At 42.8% G+C, this 24,994-nt stretch overlaps 1 protein-coding gene and 1 long non-coding RNA gene across 4 annotated transcripts in view; one reads left to right on the top strand and one right to left on the bottom strand.

Moving 5' to 3' along the window:
* The window catches only part of LOC112634091, a 274,927-nt gene that overhangs the window by 71,362 nt on the left and 178,571 nt on the right, over nt 1–24,994 (top strand). The gene's annotated exons all lie outside the window — the stretch shown is intronic.
* The window catches only part of RFX4 (regulatory factor X4), a 179,309-nt gene that overhangs the window by 59,992 nt on the left and 94,323 nt on the right, over nt 1–24,994 (bottom strand). For 2 of the 3 annotated variants that reach the window (XM_025401166.1, XM_025401165.1), the window contains exons 5-8: nt 20,188–20,249; nt 14,843–15,056; nt 12,594–12,671; nt 4,876–5,039 (exon numbers count right to left, since the gene is read on the bottom strand). In XM_025401166.1, coding sequence (XP_025256951.1) covers nt 4,876–5,039; nt 12,594–12,671; nt 14,843–15,056; nt 20,188–20,249 — 518 coding nt within the window. Of the gene's footprint in view, nt 1–4,875; nt 5,040–12,593; nt 12,672–14,842; nt 15,057–17,325; nt 17,541–20,187; nt 20,250–24,994 lie in introns of those variants that run through there. The other variant, XM_025401167.1, reaches the window with a different exon arrangement.

Below are 24,994 nucleotides of genomic sequence, written 5' to 3'. Positions count from 1 at the left end.
GAGACTGAAAAACCAAAGACAGAGAAAGTCTTGAAGGCATCCGAGGAAAAAAGGCACACTGCCTACAGAGGAGCAAAGATGCACAAAAAACAAACATGCAAGCCAAAAACAATGGAGTGAAATGTTTAAAACGCCAAAAGTAAAAAACTTGTTAATTCAGAATACCATACCCAGTGAAAGTATTTTTCAAATTGAAAGAGAAATAAAGACTTCTTCAGACAGAGAAAAACAAATAATTTGTTACCACTAGACCTGCAATGTGAGAAACATTAAAGAAAATTTTGCAGGCAGAGGACTATGATTACATATCCAACTCATATATTATACAGATGAGTTGGATATACATAAAGAAATGAAGATTAGGAATCATGTGAATGAAAGCAGATATAAAATATTTTTTCATATCTTTAATCATTCTCAAAGATAGTTATCTAAAGCAAAAATAGTTATAATGTTTTAGGAGTTTATAGCATATACAAAAACAAAATCTATGACAACAATAGCATAAAAAATGGGATACAAATTGGGAGTATAGTGTTGATTCTTATATACATGTGAAGCAGTATAATATTATTTGAAGGTATATTATAATTAAAGATATACAAACTTAAAACAACTAGTAAAAATTTTTTTTAAAGAGGTATTTTTAAAAAGACAATCATGGCCAGGCATGGTGGCTCACACCTGTAATCCCAGCACTTTGGGAGACAGGCAGGAGGATTCCTTGAGCCCAGGAGTTCAAGCCAACCTAGGAAACACGGCAAGACCCCACCTCTATGTAAAAGTAAAACAATTAGCCAGGCTTAGTGGCACATGCCTGTAATTCCAGCTACTCAGGAGACCGAGATGGGAGGATTGCTTGAGCCCAGGATGTTGAGTCTGCAGTGAGCCGTGTTTGTGCCACTGTACTCCAGCTGGAGCCTGGGTGATAGAGTAAGACCTTGTCTCAGAGAGGGGGAAAAAAAAAGCCAGCCATGGAGATAAATGGGATGATGAAAATAATTAACACAAAATTAGACAAAAAAAGAGGAATAAAGAAGCAAAAACTGATCAAACTAATAGAAAACAACTAGGAAGAGGGAAGATCTTAATTGAACCATATATTTAATTACATGAAATATAAAGATCTATACATACCATACCAACTAAAAAGGAAAATTGCCAGACAATAAAAAAGAAAGACCTCCCTCTATGTTTGTATGTTGGCTATAAGAAATCTACTTCAAATATAAAGACAAATTAACAGGGTGGAAAAAAATGTCATGCAAACACTAATTTAAAAAAAACCTGGAGTTAGCTGTATTAAACAGACAAAGTAAACCTCTGAACAAGAAATATTATGAAAGATAAAAGAAGACATTATGAAAAGAAGTCAATTCACCAATAAGACATAACAGTTCTAATTTGTATGCGTTTAACAACAGAGCTTCAAAATACATGAAGCAAAAATGTATAGAAATAGACAAATTTACAATTAGAGCTGGAGGTGTCTATATTCTCTATTGCTAATCAGTAGAACAAATCGACAGAAAATCAGTAAAGACAAAGAAAATTGAAACAACACTATCAATTAAATTGACCTAGTTGACAATTAACCTAATGATACCAGAATATATAGCTTTTTCAGGTACACATAGCACATTCACCAACATAGGCCACATTCTGGAGCATGAAACAAGTATCGACTTAAAAGAATTGATATAAAATGATATATATAATATGACCAGAAGGGAATTAAACTAGAAATTATTAATAGGAAGATATCTTGAAAATCCCCAAATATTTAGAAATTAAACAGTTTACTACTAAATACCCCATAGATCAAAGAGGAATTCACAGGAGAAAGTAGAAAATATTTTGAATTAAAATGAAAACCCAACATATCACAATTTGTGGGGTGCAGCTAAGTAGAGATTAGAATAAAATTTACAGCATTAAATGCTTTCATTAGGAAAGTAGAAAGATTTATAATCAACAACCTAAGCTTTCACTTAAAGAAATTAAAAAAAGAAGAGCAAAATAAACCCAAAGCAAGCACAAAAAGGGAGGAATAAAGATAAAAAACAGAAGTCAATAAAATTGAAAACAGAAAACAAGAAACCAGAGAAACCAAAAGCTACTTTTTGAGATCAATAACTTTGATACATTTCTAGTCACACTGACCAAGAAAAAGGACAGAAAACACAAATTACCTACATCAGGAATGAGAAAGGACACATCACTACAGAGCCTACAGATATTAAAAGGATAAGAAAATATTATGAATTTAAAAAATTTAGATAAAATTCTACACTAACTCCTCCAAAAAAAAAAGAGAGGGAACATTTTTCAACTCATTTATGAGGCCAGGGTTCCTCTGATATCTAAATAAGAGAAAGACATTATGAAAACTAAAGATGAAAAACTTTCATTATTGATCAAATAACTTTGATGAACTATAAAACCCTCTGAACAAAATATTAACAATTCAGATCTAGCAATATGTTTTTTTAAAAATTTATGACCACCAGCCTAGGCTGAATAGTGAGACCTTATCTCTAAAAAAAAAATTTTTTTTTTTTAAATTAGCCAGGTTGGCCGGGCGCGGTGGCTCAAGCCTGTAATCCCAGCACTTTGGGAGGCCGAGACGGGCGGATCACAAGGTCAGGAGATCGAGACCATCCTGGCTAACCTGGTGAAACCCCGTCTCTACTAAAAAAATACAAAAAACTAGCCGGGCGAGGTGGCGGGCGCCTGTAGTCCCAGCTACTCGGGAGGCTGAGGCAGGAGAATGGCGTAAACCCGGGAGGCGGAGCTTGCAGTGAGCTGAGATCCGGCCACTGCACTCCAGCCTGGGCGACAGAGCGAGACTCTGTCTCAAAAAAAAAAAAAAAAAAAAAAAAAAAAAAATTAGCCAGGTCCTGTGATGCATGCCTATAGTTAGCTATGCCACAGGCTGAGGCAGGAGGATCACTTGAACCCAGGAGTTTGAGGTGGCAGTGAGCAGTGATCAATGATTGCACCACTGTACTCCCGCCTGGGCAACAGAACAGACTTCATCTTAAAAAAAAAATAATTGGCCAGGTGCCGAGGCTCACACCTATAATCCCAGCACATTGGGAGGCTGAGGCGGGTGGATCACTTGAGGTCAGGAGTTCGATACCAGCCTGGCCAACATGGTGAAACCCCATCTCTACGAAAAATACAAAAAATTAGCCAGGCATGGTGGTACACACCTGTAATCTCAGCTATTTGGGAGGCTGAGGCAGGAGAATCACTTGAACCCGGGAGGCAGAGGTTGCAGTGAGCCAAGACTGTGCCATTGCACTCCAGCCTGGGCAACAAGAGCAAAACTCCATCTCAATAATAATAATAATAATAATAATACATACATACATACATACACACAAACACACACACATTCAACCTGATATTAAAAACCTGTAGCTAGCATTGTATTTTATAGTAAATACTGAATGCTTTCCCCTTAAGGTCAGGGAAAATGCAAAGATGTCCACCCTTGCCTAGGCTAGGACATCATCCTAAAGATTTTAGCCAGTGCAGTAAGACGGGGGTGCGGAAAAGGTATACAGATTGAAAATCACATACACACACAGAGCAGGAAGCACTGTGAAGGTGTAGGCAGAGATTAGAGTGATGCGTCTGCAAGCCAAGAAACACCAAGGATTGCTGGCAACACCGGAAGCAGAAGACAGGCATGGCACATATTTTTCCTCAGAGCCTCGGTAAGGAACCAGCCCTGCCAATGCTTGATTTGGGACTTCTGGCCTCCATAAGTGTGGGAGAATACCTTTTCTGTTATTTTAAGTCACTTTGCCAGTTTGTGGTAATTTGTTACAGTAGTCACAGGAAACTAACACACTTCACCATGTTTAAAAAAAAAAAGAAAAGGTAAATGAAATGTCATTCATCACAGTGTTGTTTGTAGTAGGACAAAACTGGAAATATCAAGAGAATCGACTAAATGCAAGATGGTGGAACCCTATACAGTTGTGAAAAAGAGAAAAGCTCCTTATAGATGGATGTGGAATGTGCTTTGTAACAGTCCCCACAGGAAGGAGTGCCACTGTAAATGGGTGGGTTTATTTACAAGGGACATGTCACAAAGGTGTGGACGAGGTAGAGGAACTGTAAGGGAGACTGCTGTGACCTAAGGCTCAGACCACAGGCTCTCATCCACCCTGTGCCCAAGGACAGCCTGGAAAGTTGCCTGGAAGGGAACACAGCCCAGTGAAGGAACCCAGCCAGCCTGACACAATCTCACAGGGAGGGGGCCAGATAATCCATCTCCTGACTTCACTCTCCTCCCTCCATCCCTCCCTGAGAAGCACCCTGTGTGGTGGCCCATGCTATCAGCATATGCCCCACCCCCAGCCCCAGCAGAAGGCAGCATGAAGTGTGGAGAGTACATCTGGAGGGGCATGGAAGCTGTCCAGCACAAACTTCAAGGTTAAGTTGTTTCGTTTTACAGCAAGGCACAGAACAGTATATAGTGTATGTCACCATTTCAGTAAGAAAAACAGTATATTATACGTATTGATTACATGTGCATATCAGATCTGGTCAGACTCCAAGAAAATGATTCTATCTGATGTTCTGGGAAAGGACTGGGTTGTCTGGGGACAGGAGTCTGGTGGGGAGATTGCTTACTGTACACCATCTTATACCTTTGAATTTTAAGCCACACAAATGGTTCAAAATATTAACGGTTTATTTATATTCCAAAATATAAATAAACGTTAATATTTAAGAGTTCAATATTAATGGTCTTTACAAGGGAGGCCTCTGGACAGTGCATGGTTTTCAGTACAAGAGAAGCAGAACAGTCCCTTCTGTGGACCAGCCATGAAGGAAGACAAGAGTAAGCATGCCCACCTGTCAGGTAATGCCTGCAGCACGGTGGGCATCAGCACCCCGGAGATAGCTTTGTAGAGGATGGAGTCACACACGCCGACAATGTTCACCACTGTGGAGGAGCCCAGCACAGGCAGCATGTGGGGCGGCATTCCTTGCCAAAAGTGCAGAAGGAAACTTTGAACCTGTATTGACCCACAGAGAGAAGAACCATGAGGTTACCCAGGGCCCTCCCAACAGAAACTTGGGACTCCACCAAGGCCAAACCAGTCTACAACGCTGTCATTTACTTCCCCTGCGGCAGCAGAAGCCACCCCCAGCCTGCCATGTTGTAGGAGGCCCTGGGAGTTTCTCCCACTTCAAGTCTTCCCTCTGCCTAGGCATGCAACATGCTCACTGCTGGAGAACTGCCTAGCCTAGCAGGCTGGGGTCTCCTCTGCCCCAAAAGATGAAGCACTTTCACCCATCAGCCCCTTCAATGCTTACTAGGGTCTGGGAAGAGTTTAAGGAAAGAAAGGTGGGGCATTGTTTTTAAAAAGGTCGGAGCACTAGTACTCACTATTCTTTGAGCCCACTGAACCTCAGGGGCCCCTGGGTTTTCTGGGAAGGAAGGGAAAGGTATGGGAGTTGCGCATAAAAGGAGTGTGGCTGAAGGGAGGAGAGTAGGTGCCACACACACAAAGTTCTCCTGATTCAAATTTGTGCATCAAAGATTGGGTCAAGTGCAAGAGGCTTTTCATGTCGGAATTCTTCCATTTCCCAAATCTCCCTGCCAGTGGGTGCTATATGGGATGCTAGATGGTGATACCTGAGTGGTTATGTGGACACATGAAGTGTGTGTGATTGACTTTTTAAAACTCCCCAAACCACTAGAAAGAACCAGATTATAGCAGGCACCCAGAAATGCAATTAGTATTATTAATATGACGACAGCAGGAACTTGAGCCACATTGTTACTGAATGAAGGGCAGAGTGAATGTCCAAAGCAGAGAACCCCTTGCTGCCTCCCCTACACCTCTGTCTTTTAGCTGTGGGTAGAATAGGAGGTGGAGGGGTGGGAAAGTTAAGGGAAGTAAAGAGAAGTAGTTGAAGATATTAACTGATGTATATAATAACATTCGAGAATATCTAGACTTCAGTTATCAACTAACATCTGCAGCACTTTTTCAGTTGGGGAGCAGCCCATCTCGAAGCTGGGGAACACATAACTCTGAATTTTTATATATTCCCATGGGTTTCTGTATCATGTTTCCTTCTCCCCTCAACAGATGGGTACTCTTGAGTTCCACATGTAGCATTATCCACATCCCTGGTTCTCCAAATCAATCCTGATTTGGTGTGGGAGATAATTGAGTCCCTCTAGTCTAAAACTTTGGAGCAAGTATTATTGCCGTTTTAGCTTTCTTTTTGGTGAGGACAGAGTCTTGCTCTGTCGCCCAGGCTGGAGTGCAGTGGTGTGGTCTCGGCTCACTGCAACCTCCGCCTCCTGGGTTCAAGCAATTCTCCTATCTCAGCTTCCTAAGTAGCTGGGATTCTAGGTGTGTGCCACCACACCTGGCTAATATTTGTATTTTTTAAGTAGAGACGGGGTTTCGCCATGTTGACCAGGTTGGTCTCGAACACCTGACCCTCAGGTGATCTGCACGCCTTGGCCTCCCAAAGTGCTGGGATTACAGTGAGCTACCACACCTGGCCACCATTAACTTTCTTTATTGAGTACCTACTATATGCCAGGTACTTTGCTTAGGTTTCATGTAATACTCATAATACTATAGCTGAGAATCATTACTCTTATTTGCAGAGATATTAGTTGTCCAAAGCCAGACAACCAGTCAGGGAATGGATGAGATACAGCCCATGTCTGCCTCAGTCCTTCCACAAGCTCTCTTATGGCTAGTTTGTTCTTCACATGGTAACTGGGTTTCTACCCCATTCCTGAGGCTCATGTCTCTCCCTAGGCTGCTGTCTACTTCCCAGCTTTCTGCCCCTGCCCTGGTAACCTGCAGCATCCTTCAGGCCCCTCCAAGGAGTAGGGCCTAATTTTCCTCTGACCAGGCTGCCTCTGGCTAGTGGAGCCATGCCCCGACTCTAGCCTGGTGACTCCATCTCAGCCTCGTGTGAATAGGCTTCCTTGCCTGCAGCCTGGACTTCACTGGATGGAAGGCTTGGAGGATAAGGAACAGGGAGAAAGGCATGCCCCTCTGACTTCTTAGGAGGGAAGTGGTGATTACCGAAAACATGATCATAGTGGTTAATGAAGTCAGGTCTGTAAATCGAAAAGACATCAGCGAGAGTCTTGTTATTCCATGACAGTGGAAATACTGCAAAGTTTTCATCCAGATTGAAAATTAAAACAAAATCTGGAGGAGTGAAGACTGACTTGCAGGGTTCTAATCCTGGCTCCACTACTGAGGAGTATCACATCTCTAAGCCTCCATTCCCTTTCTGTGAAATGGGGATAAAAGCAGTATTCTCTGTATAGGTTTTGGTAAAGATTTCTAAAAAGTGCTTCTAGTGCTTGGCACATAGTAGATGCTTAATAAAGGCTAGCTGTGGGCTGGGCGTGGTGGCTCATGCCTGTAATCCCAGCACTTTAGGAGGCCGAGGCGGGTGGATCACGAGGTCAGGAGATTGAGACCGTCCTGGCTAACACGGTGAAACCCCGTCTCTACTAAAAATACCAAAAAAAAATTAGCCGGGCGTGGTGGAGGGCGCCTGTAGTCCCAGCTACTCCAGAGGGTGAGGCAGGAGAATGGCGTGAACCCGGGAGGCAGAGCTTGCAGTGAGCCGAGATAGCGCCACTGCACTCCAGCCTGGGTGACAGAGCAAGACTTCATCTCAAAAAAAAACAACAACAAGGTAGCTGTTATTACTACTATGATATCATGGAGGCACTACCACTGCTGAGCTCAAGAGATCAGCATCCTGCTCTAGGTGTTTGAGATTTTCTTGCCTACGTTTCTGAGTGTCATCCAGCCAGGATCCCTACTGTGGCTCCGCTCACCTATCAAGACTTTTGTTCTGTCATTGAGGAACCCGGTGGCTGACCACTAGCGTGGCCTGAGTCTAGAGATGTCCACGGCTTTTGGACAAGGTACTTGCCCTCCAGAGGACCCTCCACTGTCCCTGATTCCAGCTCACTCCCTGGGCATCAGGCTCAGGTCAGGTCCTGGGCCTTCTTGTCTGCTCCTCCAACTCTGAGTAAGAAGCTCTGCCCAGCTGATTCTTTTTTTTTTTTTTTTTTTTTTTTTATATTTTTTTTGAGACGGAGTCTCGCTCTGTCGCCCAGGCTGGAGTGCAGTGGCCGGATCTCAGCTCACTGCAAGCTCCGCCTCCCGGGTTTACGCCATTCTCCGGCCTCAGCCTCCCGAGTAGCTGGGACTACAGGCGCCCGCCATCTCGCCCGGCTATTTTTTGTATTTCTTAGTAGAGATGGGGTTTCACTGTGTTCGCCAGGATGGTCTCGATCTCCTGACCTCGTGATCCGCCCGTCTCGGCCTCCCAACCAGCTGATTCTTGAGTTGATAGATTTTGAATTCATTTGCCTTACTTAGCTCTTCTTGCAGGCAGCCGTACCCCTTTTTTTTTTATATGAGCAGTCAATTTCTAGCAGAACGTCTAGAAAAGATCAGCTGTTGTGTGGATTCAAACAAATCTGTGCAAAATCAGTGTCCTTAGCAGGCATCTGTCTGTTTGAAGCCTGTTCAAGCTGCACAGGGAAGGCTGATCAGTCCTCAGTTTCCTGAGTGGCTTTTGTAGAATATGTATTCTTCCTTCCTACTCTCTGCATTTTAGGCCATTTATTGTTCAGTGATACTTCTTCCTCCGGGTGAGAAGGAAAAGGAAGGAGGGAGAATGGCTATAGCTCAACCGCTAAGGCTTGGAAGTTAGGCATGAAATGGACAGATGCAATGTTTCCCTGTAGAAGGTGGAACTGACAGGATCTCCCAATGGACTGAATCTGAAGGGTGAGGGAAAGGGAAGAATCAAAGTTTGTGACTTAAGCAATTGGGTGGAGGGGAGTAGCAATCTAAGACCTGGGAAAAACAGATTTAGGGCAGAAAATTAAGAGCTCTGGTTTGGCCGTGTTAAGTTAGATTTCAAGTCAATTGAATCTGGAGCTCAGGACTAAACATATAACTTTGAGAGTTACCAGCATTTGTAAAATGAAGATAATCATGTCTTCCTACTATTAGGGTGAAATAAGATAGCTTATGTAAAATGCTTGGCATTGTGCAGGCATTTAACAAATGGAAACAGTATTAGGCAGAAGGGAGAGTTCTGATAAGTTCTTAACACCTTGCAAGCATAAACAGTGAAATAATCAGAGGCAAATGATTCCAAATTATTAATAAAATTCAGTTTCCTGAGGTATCTGTTTCAGTCTTCTAAACTCTCTGCCCTTTGTCTCTCAGCTCAGTGAAGTATGAGGAGATGATTTCCTTAGGAATACTAAGTAAATTTTCTATTTCTTTTTCCATGTTCATATTTAGTTCATTCTGAACATTGGTACCTTGTGGAAACACCTGTGCTGACTTGCAATTGGAGTCCCTACGTGTTACAGGATTGGAAGGATCTCAACAAAATAATTACAAAAATGCCTAACATTTATCATGTTCTAGAACAAAATAAGACACTTTACATACACAATTTCATGTTCACTATGAGGTAGGTATAATTATTATTTTCGTCTTGTAGCAAAAGAAATCCAGGCTCAGAGAGGTTAAGCGCCTTGCCCAAGGTCTTAGGCTAGTCAGTGGGGGATTTAGGACTCAACCACAAGACTACTGACCTTTACAGCTTATTGGGCAATGTAGTCTGGAGAAGACATTCCCGAGTCCCTTACATGCAGATTTGATTTTTTTTTTTTTTTTTTGAGAGAGTCTCACTCTGTCACCAGGCTGGAGTGCAGTGACACAATCTTGGCTCACTGCAACCTCTACCTCCCGGGTTCAAGCGATTCTCCTGCCTCGGCCTCCTGAGTACCCAGATAATTTTTGTATTTTTAGTAGAGACAGGGTTTCACCATGTTGACCAGGATGATCTTGATTTCTTGACCTCGTGATCCACCCACCTCGGCCTCCCAAAGTGCTGGGATCACAGGCATGAGCCACTGTGCCTGGCCTCAGATTTGCATTCTTTAGTTGCTTGACAATGTTATACGTCAATGGCATTTCTACACCTGTTCGTCCATTCATCTACTCATTCACCCAACAAACATTTACTGAGAACCTAAAAGTATGGCTGGATAGGATACAGTAGTGATCAAGACAGATGAGGTTCCTGCCCTCAATGGCTTACATTATAGTGGTAGAGACAAACAATGAACAAGTGAACAAACAAGATAATTTAGGACTGTGATACTAGCATAAGTTGTAACCTCAACCAATATTAAAGACCTGGAAGACTTGAAACCAACTGTAAAGTCAAGGTGTGCCAGATACATCCACCGTCCATTTACCAATGACTTTTCTCAGCTATAGGAGAAAGCCATCCTCATCAGAGGTAAAATGTCTCCCTTCATTATTCTGTGGCTGAGAAGAGTGAGTCACATCTTGATTAGCCATCTTAAAAGCAGCCACCAAATATTCCTGCCAGTGGCATGGAATTGGCCTAAGAGTGTCAGGTGACAAAGGACCTTGACACACCTTTGGCCCTAACCAACTGTGTGCTCTTGGCCAAGTCTCTCAACACCCTGGTTGATCCATCTGAAAAGAACAAGCATTTGTATGACCTTTTGCAGTTTACAAAGAACTTTTACCAGGCATAGTCTTATCTCCTCCTTCTTGTAACACTGTGAATTCAATAGATGGGGATGAATTTTTAAATCTTCATTTCTAGGATGAGGAATTGAGGCTTGAAAGGCAGAGCCAGCTCTTGAATCCAAGCTTGGGACTCGAAGCCTGGCACTCTTCCCATAGCAGCATCTGCCCCTCAACGATTCTGCATCCTAGTTGCTAGTTACATGCCTTCCCCCTATCCCATCAGCTGTGTCTTACTTATCTCTCCAATAATGTATGGGACCCAATAGGTGTTAGAATTAAGCTAATGAAATGAAATGAAATGAAATGGGAGTGAGTTTTGAGATGAATAAGCTACATACGAACATAAGAGATGACTGCCACTAGTTGTGTTGTTGGTAACTGTGGCAGAGAGGATAGTGTATGGGACCCAAGTTTTGAGATGAATACGCTACATATGAACATAAGGGAGAACTGCCACTAGTTTTGTTGTTGGTAACTGTGGCAGAGAGGAAAAGCTGTCCATTAGAGATGTGAGTAGTGGAAGCTGCTGTAAGTAGTGTAAGGGACCACATTCCCCAGCCCCCGCTGCATTAAGGTGGGGCCATGGGACCAGCTCCTGTCAATGGAATATGGGCAGAAGTGCTATTGTATTTCTGGGCTGACAAGGATAAGTAGGGGGTATGCCTTCCTAGTAGTTCTTTTCCCCACCCATCAGCTGAACAAAGAGGACTCCAAGGCTTTAGGGCAGGGTGGAAGGAGCCTGAGTCCCTGAATCACCCCCAGCAACCAGCCTTCCAACCAAGAACAACCGCACTGGATTGTGACATGAGTGGAAATAAACCTCCAGTGTGCTAAGATTTGGAGAGTTATTTGTTATAGCAGCTAGTGTTGTCTTAGCCAGTCACGAATCATTATTTGTCCTGATCTCAGTGATCTTTGGAATGTAAGACAGAGCCAAACCACAGTTCAAAAGAAAGCAGGGAGTTTTCTTTCTTAAAAGAAAAAATCCACTGAAACGGTTGCTCAAGTAATTTGGGAGATTTTAAAGTACATTTTAGAAGTCTAGTGGATAAAAGTCAAGAGAAGGAAGAACAGTACTTCTTTACCAACACGCTCTCCCATCTCATCTGCAGCTGTGTCTATGAGCAAAGTGATAGTGGAAGTGCTCAACAAACATTTGCTCCTAAAGCACACAGCCGTGGGAAGGCAGAAAAGTACGGGAGAAGAGCATTTTGTACCTGACATGGTTTTTATACCCCTCCACCTACAACAGCATCCCCTCCCCACAACACACACACCAAAGGAGTCTCTGGGATCTCTTCCACCAATAGCTACTGGGTTTTTTTATAGTCCTTTTAGAGACCATATTCTCTCAAAAAATAATAAAGTTATATAACTTTATTATTGGTTATTGTTCTTCCATCCTTTCTCATTTCCTCCTCTCCATTCTTTAACTACAATATTTTAAAATAAAATGGACTTCTTACATTGTTTGTATTTAATGATGGCCCTACTGATGGGATTTGATGGAAATCTATGGATCAGATCTTGGGAATGGAGGGTAACCGGCTCCAGATGTACCAAAGTGGACAAGCCTCAGTAAAAGCCTAAATATACAAAATAGAATAAAGTTCTTTATATATTTTTTCCAAAATGTAAGGAAGCTTTTCTTTAGCTTCTCTGAACCTATAATCCTGGGTGTAATGATACACTGGCAAAATGATCTTCCTAACGTACTGATAGGCCTGGAGGCAGTTCACCATTTCAGTCAGACGAGGAGGCCAAGTGCACTGCTATACACACGTCAGGTCTGTAAAGTGGGGATAATAATCATACCTGCTTCATGGGCTCCCATGAGGATGAAGTGAGCTAATGGGTATCCAGGAAGGGCTTCCAGATGCCAGGCCTGGCACCTAGCAGGAGCTCATGAAATAGGAGCTAGTGCTATAAGATTTTTAATACTGAGTATTCACAGCCCAACCCTTCTTGACCTACCTCATCAAAGTTGGCTCTTATTACAGTGTCCAGTATTCTCTGACAGTGTGTTCTGTACATCATGATAAAGGTAGAAACCTGTGGGGGTGGGTAGAGGATCAACAACAAAGACATACATTAATATCCATTGCTGCTGCCTTTGGACTTTCAGTTTTTAAGTCATTTCTTCCCTTTGGTGGGGGATGGAATTCACTTAACACCTGCTCAGCCTACTAGACCCAGGTGAGACTGATTTTCATTGGGTGGTATTCTCTGACCCTCAGCTCCCTCCTCTGTGCTCACACAGCATGAGTGGGTTTCTCCCTGAGATACGGAATGTGCTGGTTTCTCCTTCTGCCCCCATTTTCCACCCCCTGAGACTGTGAGCTCTAGGAAAACAAAAATGCTATCTTATTCATGCTCATGTATCCAGCACCTAGCACAGTGCCGGGCACACAGAGCTAAGCAGGGCTTATGGAACTAAATTCTCTTCATTGGCTGAGACCACTACAAAGTTGAAATCAGTGCATAGTTATATGAAGGTGATTCTGCCTAAGTCACCATAAGACATTTGGAAATTCTCTGCAATGTGCTTAGCAAAAAAAAAAAGAATAAAAAAAAGTAAAAGAAAAAATCTCCCCCTTCATTTATTCAATCATTTTTAAATTTTTATGTTTTTTTAATTATCTGAGAATTTTAAATCCATGGTACAGGAAGTTCATTTGTGTGTTTATTGACCAAAAAAGCAAATTAAGAAAAAATATTTATCTATTTCTTAGATTTAATGTATCCTTTACAGATATAAGTTCATTTTCTTCATTTCAGAACATAGACATGCATTTTACGTAAACTTAAGTTGACTTATAGAAGCATCTGTCTCCCTGATTGACTCTAAACTTTCTGAAAGCAGGACTCATCTCATTCTTCACTGCATCCCAGATCCTAGTGTGACATGGAGACTTAGTAGAAGCTCAATGTGTTAGAGCAGCACTGGGTTGCATCAATAGGTGCATTAAAGATATGATACTCAGCTGGGGGCAGTGACTCATACCTGTAATCCCAGCACTTTGGGAGGCCGAGGCGGGCAGATCAGGAGGTCAGAAGTTTGAGACCAGCCTGGCCAATATGGTGAAACCCCATCTTTACTAAAAATACAAAAATTAGCTGGGTGTGGTGGCGGGCACCTGTAATCACAGCTACTTGGGAGACTGAGGCAGGAGAATTGCTTGAACCCGGGAGGCAGAGGTTGTAGTGAGCCAAGATTGCACCACTGCACTCCAGCCTGGGTGACAGAGCAAGACTCCATCTCAAAAAAAAAAAAAAAAAAAAAAAAAAAAAAGGTGCAATACTCCAAGGGAAACTTTCCCCAAATTTGTTTTTCCAGTAACTTGCTCCAAATATTCCATGATCAAAACTATCAGATTCACTATACCTATAAAATCTTCTTTGACTGTTAGACTATGATTTCACCAAATCCCCTGCAGCACATGGGAAAATGAACTTTATCCTGTGGAAAAGCAATTCAGACGGGAGCGGTTCTTTCCTCATGAAATGAGACAGCATAAGATCATAGGACAGGTATGCAGGTAGACAGAAGATAGATGATAGGTAGATAGACAGATAGGCATACATGATAAAGATTGATAGAGCAAATTTGATTTTAGAATTGTTTTGGATTTGCAGAAAAGTTGTAAAGATAGTACTGGGAGTTCCCATATGCCTCACCCCTGTTGTTAACATCTTGCATTGCTAGGATATATTTGTCACAACTAATAAACTGATGGTGATAAATTGTTATTAACTATAGTCCATGCTTTATTTGGATTTCTTTTCTTTTCCTTTTCTTTTTATTATTTTTATTTTTTTTGAGATGGAGTTTCACTCTTGTTGCCCAGGCTGGAGTGCAATAGTGCAATCTTGGCTTACTGCACCTTCCGCCTCCCAGGTTCAAGCAATTCTTCTGCCTCAGCCTTCAGCTGGGATTACAGGTGCCCACCTCCACACCCAGCTAATTTTTTGTATTTTTAGTAGAGACAGGGGTTCACCATGTTGGCCAGGCTGGTCTCAAACTCCTGACCTCAAGTGATTCACCCGCCTCAGCCTCCTAAGTGCTGAGATTACAGATGTGAGCCACCTCTCCCGGCCTGGATTTCTATCTTTATATTTTTAAACTCACTGTTTTGCAATAAACGTGTGTGTGTGTGTAGAGAGAGAGAGAGACAGAGAGAGAGAAACCACCCACCCCAAAGAATTACTTTAGTTGTGGTTACCTTCTCCTCAGGCAGGCTGGCTGGCAGATTTAGATCTTTGACATTGGGAAATTCTGGCAGCAGCGTTCCGAGTTTGGACCGGGGTGAATATGCCACTGTCTGTTTGCTCACTTCTTTCTTGCCTGTCTCACTCACCCAGGCGGCTCCTTTCTTGGAATACATCACATCATAATATTGGGAGCTTTCTTTCACTGCAATGCCATAGTAATGGTACCTGGGCCACAAGGGGAGGGAGAGAGAGAGAGAGAGAGAAAAAAAGAGAGAGACCAACATGCACTATTATTAAATGAGGTTTCCTGAGTAGGGGGTGTTGCCCAAGGCCAAGGAAAGCTGGGGCCATCCTACCTGGGGATAGAAGAGTTAACTCTCCTGTAAGGCTAAAATCTCTGAAATATAGAATTGAAACAAAGTGCCAGCCATCAATCAGGCAGGTAAAAATAACCAAAATTGCCTCCTACAGAAAACGTTAAGTCAAATACTTTGCAAAGCAGAGAGGGGATGAAAAATTTTCCATTAGTACTTGATCTCTCATGTCTAGCCAAATGGGATCCCAGCACTTGAGTGTCCCTTCTCTGTGGGAACCCAAGCAGGATACATTTGTGACTACTAACTGTACCTCCAATAAAAATTCATTTGGCCTTTGTTTTTCTTTTCTTTTCTTTTCTTTTGAGACAGAGTCTTGCTTTGTCACCCAGGCTGGAGCACAGTGGTGCAATCTCAGCTCACTGAACCTCCACGCCTCCTGAATTCAAGAGATTCTCCTGCCTCAGCCTCCCAAGTAGCTGGGATTACAGGCATGCGCCACCACACCTGGCTAATTTTTGTATTTTTAGTAGAGATGGCATTTCACCATGTTGGTCAGGCTGGTCTTGAACTCCTGACCTCGTGATCTGCCCACCTTGGCCTCCCAAAGTGCTGGGATTACAGGCGTGAGCCACCATGCCTGGCCTTGGCCTGTGTTTTTCTTTTTCTTTTTTTTTTTTTTTTTTGAGATGGAGTCTCGCCGTGTCGCCTAGGCTGGAGTGCAGTGGCGCGATCTCGGCTCACTGCAAGCTCCACCTCCTGGGTTCACGCCATTCTCCCGCCTCAGCCTCCGAGTAGCTGGGACTACAGGCGCCTGCCACCACGCCCGGCTAGTTTTTTGTATTTTTAGTAGAGACGGGGTTTCACCATGTTAGCCAGGATGGTCTCGATCTCCTGACCTCGTGATCCACCCGCCTCAGCCTCCCAAAGTGCTAGGATTATAGGCGTGAGCCACCACGCCCGGCCGGCCTGTGTTTTTCTTAATTAAAATGTGGTAGTCTCAAAGAACTGTATTTTTAAAAAGGTAAATTCGGTGCTTCAGTTGACACTGAATGTAAAACGGAGACCAGAACTTTTTATTAACTCAAAATGGGCTTAATATTAGCAATGTTTTCAATTAAGACTAACAAGGGATTGGAGGCTGCATTTTGTTTAGATTTTAGCTATAATCTATTGAGCATTAGCTATATGCCAGGCACTTTGCAAAGGATTTTGCATGCATCAATTTGTAAAATAACCAATAATGGAAATGATTACAGTCTTTCTACACATGAGAAACTGGAGCCAAGAAAGCTCAAATAATTTGTTTAAGGTCATATAGCTGTTTAGGGGAAGAACAGGTTCTTGAACACAGACAGGTCTTTTTGACTACGAAGTCACAGTGCTATCCTACTGAAAACACTGCAAGGTGGTCTTATAAACTTTGATTTTTATCAGAATCATTTATAAAGTTTAATCAAAATACAGATTCCTGGGCCCTCTCTCAGGACCTACTGATTCAGAACATCTGGGAATGGGGCCCAGGAATCAGCACTGAATCCAGCACCACAGGGGTAATTCTAAAGCACATCAGTTTGAGATCTCTGGTACTGAGTGCTTGACACACATTATCTTATTTAATCTCACAAAATCCCCATAAGGCTGGAATTAATTATTATCCCCATTTTTATAGATAAAGAAACTAAGGCCCAGAGAATTTAAGTCTCACACTGAAAATCACCTAGTGAGTAAGTAGCAGAGGCAGGATTTGAACCTCCCAAGTGCTTTGAACCACTAAGCCAGTGAGTCTCAAACTTTACAACTAATAAAAAGCACCTACAAAACATATTAAAATATCCCTGGTAGTCTAGTGGCTAGGAATAAAAGAAGAATAAAAAATATATATATGAAAATAGAGACTCCTGGGCCCTGCCCCACCCTTAAAGATTCCTGTTTAGTAGGTCTAGAGTAGATTTTCACAGTCCCATGGCAATATAAATGTTAGGTCATCCATGGACCTCGGTTTCAGAAACACTGCACAACATATTAACTACTTTTCTCTACCCATGGAGATACGATGAAAGTCACAAAATAATACAGATGAGAAGGCATTTTGAATTATGGGAAGGGCTTTCGCGAGGAGGGAAGAGATGAGCACGTCAAAACCTTCCCTCTCCCCAACCCTCCTTTACTCCTGATACCATTCCGTGATATTTCTGCTTAGTGGGCATCTTGAATCTATGTGAATGCCTTCAGGGATGAAGAATTCAGACCCTCCGAAGGCAGCCCAGTTCATTTTGCCAGTATGGTTATCAGAAAATTCTTCTTTGTGCTGAGCAAAGTCTGCCTTCTGTGCCTTCCGTGTCTTCTACTACTTCCCAACTGTCATAACTGCCTTTCCACCTGGAAGTCACTCCGTGGGTGGGGGAGGAGGGGGCTTCCGGTGGCTTCAGGTGGGATGACAGTTATGACACACCACCCTAACCTTAAAAAGTTCACCTTTATAACTTCTTAAGAGCCAGATTATTTAATATGTTCAGACCAGACCACTTCTTGACTATCCAGAGATCACGTAGCTAAAATCAACAACCACAGTTAAGCTACTGCTCTGATCTTGAGTTCTTCTATTTCAGTTCTGTAGGGCACGACAACACATTCCTCACCGGCCACCCCCAGATTTCTTTTTTCTTTATTTCTTCTAAAAAAAGAGGGGGGATACATGTGCAGAATGTGCTTTTTTTTTTTTTTTTTTCTTTAGACAGGTGTTGCTCTGTTACTCTGGCTGGAGTGCAGTGGTGCAATCTCAGCTCACTGAAACCTCTGCCTTTCAGGTTCAGGTGATTCTGCTGCCTCAGCCTCCTGAGTAGCTGGGACTACAGGGGCATGCCACCACATCTGCCTAATTTTTGTATTTTTTGTAGAGATGGGGTTTCACCATGTTGGCCAGGCTGATCTTGAACTCCTGACCTCAAGTGATCCACCCACCTCGGCCTCCGAAAGTGCTGGGATTACAGGTGTGAGCCACTGCACCTGGCCCACCCCCCAGATTTCTTCTGTCATGGTCAATTTGCCAAGGGAGTTTCTCTATAAGGCCATGATGCAGGTTGGAGACAAGAGCTTCTTACTGCCTTTCAACTGGTCAAAGGTGTGATCAACTTTGGAGTATCCTTATGGAAGAGGATACAATAAAATTGATTATACAGAATTTTTAAAGAAGATATTGCCCAATTTGCCAACCTCGAGGTTAAAGAAAAAGAAAAACAAACAAAACAAAAACAGACTCTCCCATGTGGACAGAAGGAAATTTTCTCTGTTTATACAGGATGGGAAACTTCTCTGCTCTCTATTTACTATGTGTCTTTACTATTGCTACTCTTCTTAGAAATGAGCAACAAAGGTATTGGAGCCACTGATTCCTCAAAGACCCAGAGCTGGAGGAAAATAATTCATTTTCATTTATTCCATATCCTTCTATCCATCCACTCTTCTGTTTGACCAACATTTTGAATTGACTACTATGTGTTTACCAGCAAACAAAGAAGAATCTGGCTTTTGTAATCTATAATCGTACCAAGGCTGAAACCTCACTTTTAAACAAATACCAAAATTTTAAAATTATAACTGAGGCTTTTTTTTTTTTTCCCCAGAATAGTCATCTTGGAAAATTATTAGAAATTTATTCCAAGAGGTCCTTTGTTCAATAGTCTTCTGGAAATCCCTTTAGAGACTGATTCTAGAGCTTCTGAGCCACACCAAAAAAATTAGTCTCATTATTTTCAGATCTTTACCAAAAAAGGGTTCTTCCCAGTTTGATCAGCCATTTTCTTTCCCTACCTTGGCTCCAAAGTGAAACCCACCCTTGGAGGATGGGAATGTGCTGCCCAGGGATGAGAGGAGCTGTGGACAGACAGGGGTTTGGCCCAGGGTGAGAGCACTGGACATGCTTCTGACACATCCTTCAAGACAAGTCTTATAAGTCCTATATGGTTGCCTTTCTAAAAACTTACAGTGTTTTACAGGTCACTATGTGCTGACCTGCTCAACATGGTCAAAACGCTTAGACATGCTGCATAATAAGGCACCCTCTAGTGGAGTCACCTTGTACATTAGCATAATAAGGGTTCTGAGAAGTCTTGCAGTAAAGGAAACTGTTAAACGTAGTGTTTACCAAACTTAAAGGGCCTGCTGCTCTTCTTCATGGAACACCTATTATCATCCAACAATTTTTGAAACATCCTTAGAGGCAAGTCCTATAAATCCAGATTTTCATGAAGGCCGAGCAGTACAGGAAGAGATTCGCTTCCCACGGACTCACACCTAGCAGACAAGTGTCTGCACAGCCTTCTGCGCTCCCCTGCTCTTTTCTTCAATGTAACCTCCTCCGAAAGACCTTCCCTGGTCATTCCTCTTTTGTTGCTCTCTGCTACAACTTTCTTTGTCACAATCTGATTCTCGGTTTTGTCTGTGTTTCCCACCAGAATGTAGGCTCCATGAGGGCAGCAACTGATTTGCTCCTGTGTTCCCAGTACCTAGCACCACATATGTGACACACAGAAAGTATAAAGCATGAGTTGGTTGGTTGCTCGATGAAACTGATGAGTGGGAAGCCATGAGCCCTCATGGACCATGGTGCAGCTGCACCTTTCTGCCCCATCTCCCATGCCGGGAATAGCACAGTTTTGTTTCTCTGGTCTACTGGATACTATCAGAGCAGAGTTTACTCAGCAAAACAGTCCAGATAACCTGGTGATCATCCAAGAAGCCACAAGGCAATCCTTTCAAAGATGCCCAAGACTATTTTACAAAATATGCCTAAAAACAGGGTGGTATAAAATCAGATTCCTTAAACAGCAGAGCCAACTCGTCTTGGGCTTTTGGACAACCTCTCTTTCAGGAGTCCTGAGAAAGGGGCCCTGGCCATGATAAAGCTCCTCCATATTCCCTCTAGGCACAGACTTCTGCCAGGCCTGCAGACAGAGCTCAGGATAAAGAACCAAAGGTCTGGCCTGTCTCAAGGCCCATAGATGTGCGCTCTGCGGGTGGAATGGCCGTCCGGTGCTTACTTTGACTGTCCTCGGGTCCCGAGTCTTCTGGTGGTTAACTGAGGAAACTGCTGCCTTATGATCTGTAAGTCAACACAAGAATCAGTTACCCATTGGGAAGAGTTGGGAGCACAGTGACTGAGTTTTATAAACAGCCATCTACAGAAGGGAGGAAAACATAGGTCCTTGGTTGTAATGACTTAATAGGAGTCTGTGAAGACCCTGGAGAAGACTACTGGTGTCAGAGTGGGGAATGCTTAGATGGTTTTGGGGCTCTGGATACTAAAGGGGTCTCACTTGGCCACTCTGTGCTTCAGCCCCTCCTACTCACAATGGAAGGAGAATTCTGGTTGGTCTAGAACATGCCACTCCCCTGTTTAAAACCCTCCAGTGGTTTCCATGGCAGCTGGAACTAAAACCCAAACTTAGCCTCTGTAACTCATCCTGCTTACCTGGCCTTCTTCTCTTACAATTCTCACCTTTACTCACCAGATCCCAGCCGCACTGGCTTTTTATTGTTTTCTTTTCTTTTCTTTTTTTTTTTTTTCTTTTTTTGAGACGGAGTCTCGCTCTGTCACCCAGGCTGGAGTGCAGTGGCCGGATCTCAGCTCACTGCAAGCTCCGCCTCCCGGGTTCACGCCATTCTCCTGCCTCAGCCTCCCGAGTAGCTGGGACTACAGGCGCCTGCCACCTCGCCCGGCTAAGTTTTTTTTGTATTTTTTAGTAGAGACGGGGTTTCACTGTGTTAGCCAGGATGGTCTCGATCTCCTGACCTCGTGATCCGCCCGTCTCGGCCTCCCAAAGTGCTGGGATTACAGGCGTGAGCCACCGCGCCCGGCCTTTTATTGTTTTCTCTATTACTGAAACACATGGGCATTGCTCCACATGGTGGGGTGGCGGGGAGGGGGGCTTTGTACTGCAGCCAGGAGTGGAATTTCACTCAGCTCTTCACAAGACTGCCTCCTCTTAAACCATTCAGGTGTCTGGACAATGTCCTTCTGCCCAGAGGCCTTCTCGACCAGCCAGTGTGGAGTAGCACAAGGGTCACATGGCCCTGCTTTGTCTTCTTATCACTTAGCACTATCTGAAGTTATCTTGTTCCCTTACTCTCTGGGTGCTTAGTTTATGTCTCCTCCTACTTGAACACATGCTCCATGAGAGCAAGGACCTCATGCAGGGTTTGGCACATGCAAAGACCTCAATCCACATTTGTTGAATGAAGGAATGAAAGCCTGGGGGTATCTTTTTTCTGTCTGCAGAGCAGAGGATGATAATTGCTGTTGCCCAGGACAGCCACATCAATTCACAAGAAATCTGTGAAGAGAGAGCATTTCTCAAGGTGAAAACACAACCATGGGGCGCCTTTCCTTGGGGTTTAAGATGATGTTTGTGGAGAGGCATGACTGGGCAGGGGTTACGTGCAAGAACTCTGGAACTCAACTACCTGAATTGAATGCAAGTTCAGGCATTGGTTAGGCTGGGTGCCCTTGGGCAAGTTATTTAGCATCCACATGACTCAGTTTCCCCATTTGTAAAATAGGAATGATAATAACCTCTAGAGTTATTGTGAAATTTAAAAAAGTGAATGTACGTAAATGGCTGGCAGTAGTGCCTGGCAGTTAGTTAGGTGCTTAATAAATGTTACCCATTATCACCACTGATTGTCCTGATGACCCTTTTACTTCCAGGGATTTTTCGAATGTAGCAAAGACTCCCTTCCCTCCTGGTACAGCATTGAGCAGGCATGCATGGTTAGAGAGAGTAAGCCTTCATGAGAAGAGATGCTGTTGCTGATTTCTTATTGGTAGGGTGTAAGCCTTGAGTGTTTTCTCTAGGGATGGGGGTGAATCTCTATTCATCTATTCACCCCTCTTTTATCCACATCAATACTCTCATTGATTGATTTACTCACTCACTCAACAAATATAGACTATGACCCTGTTAGCTGTTTGAACTTGGACATACTATTTAACCTCTCTGTGCCTGAATTTCCTCCTGTGACATTTGAGGACTAAGGGGTTGTGTAGTCTTCCCCTAATTGGAGGGCTAGGTGTTGGTGATCTCAACTAAAATGGCATCAGTGGGATCGATAGAAGTGCACAAATTAGTGAGAAATTGAGAACCTTGAACAGGTAGCAGGAAGACTGACCATTTCTCTACACTGGGGAGCTGACCACGTCCAGTGTGGAGAATGGGTGGGGCAGCATTTCAGTATCTGAAAATGGTCGACAAAAAGATGCACCTCACAAGAATGTTTAGAGAATCTAATGTGGTAGCATCATGAAACCACTTTTGGAAGTAAAAAAGGCTTTTAAAATACCATCTCGTGGTGATAATACTGAACAAAATGATGCAACAAGTCTCTGAATTATTTAAGGGTACCACTTTGTAGGCAATAAATCCCCTCTCTTTAACTCTGACTTTTGTAAACTGAGGATCCAAGCTTTTTACTTTATGTCCCTCTCAAATTGTTGTGACCTGAGTAAAAGGCAGTGATTCAAGATGAGGTCAGTAACAGTGCTCTTTAAACACCTTGTCTAGCAGTGCTGCCTAAGACTGCATCCAGGTTTAGTGGCCTCATTGCCTTGGATTTGTATTAACCTGTAGCCAAGCCCTTCAGACTTTCATCATATGAATGGCTTCAGAGCCAGGATTTGAAGCAGCTGTTCACAAAGGCACACTACTGAACAGACTAGACATGCTAATAGAGATAGAAAGAAAACAAGGGAAGCATAAAAATTGAGCCAGGGGATTTTTCACATTGGCTAAAAGTGGGTTCTGAGTTTCCTAACCACCCAAGCAAAGAAGATAACACAATAGAGTGCCAAGAATCCCAGTATCAATATAAGTCTAAACTAGTTCCTTAGAAAAAGTAGAAATTTTTCTATGTTTAGGTCTGGAAAATTTCTCCTATACAAATGGACACAACAGTAAAATATCGTATTTTTTGTTTTCTGTTTTTCTGAGACAGAGCCCCCACTCTGTCGCCCAGGCTGGAGTGCAGTGGCACGTCTCGGCTCATTGCAGCCTCCGCCTCCTGGGTTCAAGTGATTCTCCTGCCTCAGCCTACCAAGTAGCTGGGACTACAGGTGCCCACCAACACAACTGGCTAATTTTTGTATTTTTAGTAGAGACAGGGTTTCACCATGTTGGCCAGGCTGGTCTCAAACTCCTGACCTCAAGTGATCCGCCCACCTCAACCTCTCAAAGTGCTAGGATTATAGGTATGAGCCACTGCGCTTGGCCAGTAAGGCACCATGTTTAACCCTCTGTTATTCACAGACATTTTGGAAAGGATAATATTCAGTGCTGTCAAGGCTGTAGTAAAACTGGAATACGCAGATGGCTGATGATGTAATTTATTAGCACAACCCTTCCCCAAAGCATTTTTAAAATACATAGGAAGCCATAAAGTACTCATATTTTTGATCTATTAATTCCAAGGAAATAATCTACAATAAGAAAAGCTAAATGTGAGGCTACTAATGAGAGTGAAAAATTTGAAACAACATAAAAGTCTAATGATAGGAAACTGTCTAAAAACATGATAGCATATATACACCCTGTAGAAATTATGAAATAGCCATTAAAAATGATGGTAACAAAAACTGTATCACAACACAGAAAATGCTTATAATGTTAAATGAAATAGCAGATCTCAATCTATGTTTATGTTATATAACAGAATTATTTATAAAAATATAGGAATAAACAGGTAATGTGGTAAAATGAAAGTGGATATTCATTAGGGTACTGGGATTGTGGGTAGAACAAAAAGAGTTTGTATATTTATGTACTAAATCAACTTTTTTTTTTGCAAATAGAAAAGGATTTCCGTGTTGAAATAACAGTGAAAGTTCAAGATAATCTCAGAAGAAGCACCTAAAATCTACCAGAATGTTATGTTGGGTTTTTTTTTCTTTCTTTCCTTTTTTAAAAAAAAAATCATTTCCTATTTTCTATAAACAATATGTAGATAATTAAAGAAAGCAGCATTGTTTTGTTTGGTTGCTAAGTCTTATGATTACTTAATTTAAGAGACTGGGCTAAGTTCTGAAATCTTTCTAAGTGTTTATCCAAATGGTATCCTACATAACATCTATAAAGCAACACAGGCCAAGCCCCTGATGCCTGGCCCTAGGTTAAGGTACCAGGGGTTGCTGACTATATTCTAGAGATGTGCCAGAAGGCCCCTGGGGAATGACTGGCCTTCTGGAGCCATTTGTTCTACCCCTGTGAGGCAATAACATGTACAATCAGTGTGTTTATAATTCTATGCACTGTGATCTTGAGGAATTATCAAGCCATAGCATGGGGCCTGGGAATTCACGGATCAATTCAATCGATGACTCCCTTCATTCCTGATGTTTTTTACTTATTCTTTTTGAGTAATGTATAGATCAATATATGCAGTTTTAGAATCTGTGTGACCAGCATCAACCTCCGCTGAGTTACCTAAGACAGAACAGGAGAGTCCTCCCTGACTCCTCTCTTCCTAACACTGCACAACCCCTACTGATTCTGCCTTCAGGACGTCTCCCGAACTTAGCCCCTTCTCTCTATCTGCCCTTACCCCCACTACTGCACTAGTCCACTGTGATCTCTCACTGCTTGGACCACAGAAACATTCTTCTAACTGGTTTCCCTGCCACCAGTCTTGTTGCCTCACCAATGGGATTTGTTTTTTAAATTTTTTTCAGACAGGGTCTCTCGCTCTGTTGACCAGGCTGGAGTAGTAGTGCTATCCTAGCTCACTGCAGCCTTGAATTCCTGGGCTCAAGAGATCCTCCTGCCTCAGCCTCCAGAGAAGCTAGGACTATAGGTACAT

This window comes from Theropithecus gelada, chromosome 11 (genome assembly GCF_003255815.1).
Source record: "Theropithecus gelada isolate Dixy chromosome 11, Tgel_1.0, whole genome shotgun sequence".
In the NCBI taxonomy this organism is placed as follows: Eukaryota; Metazoa; Chordata; class Mammalia; order Primates; family Cercopithecidae; genus Theropithecus; species Theropithecus gelada.
This window is presented reverse-complemented; position numbering and strand designations above follow the sequence as displayed.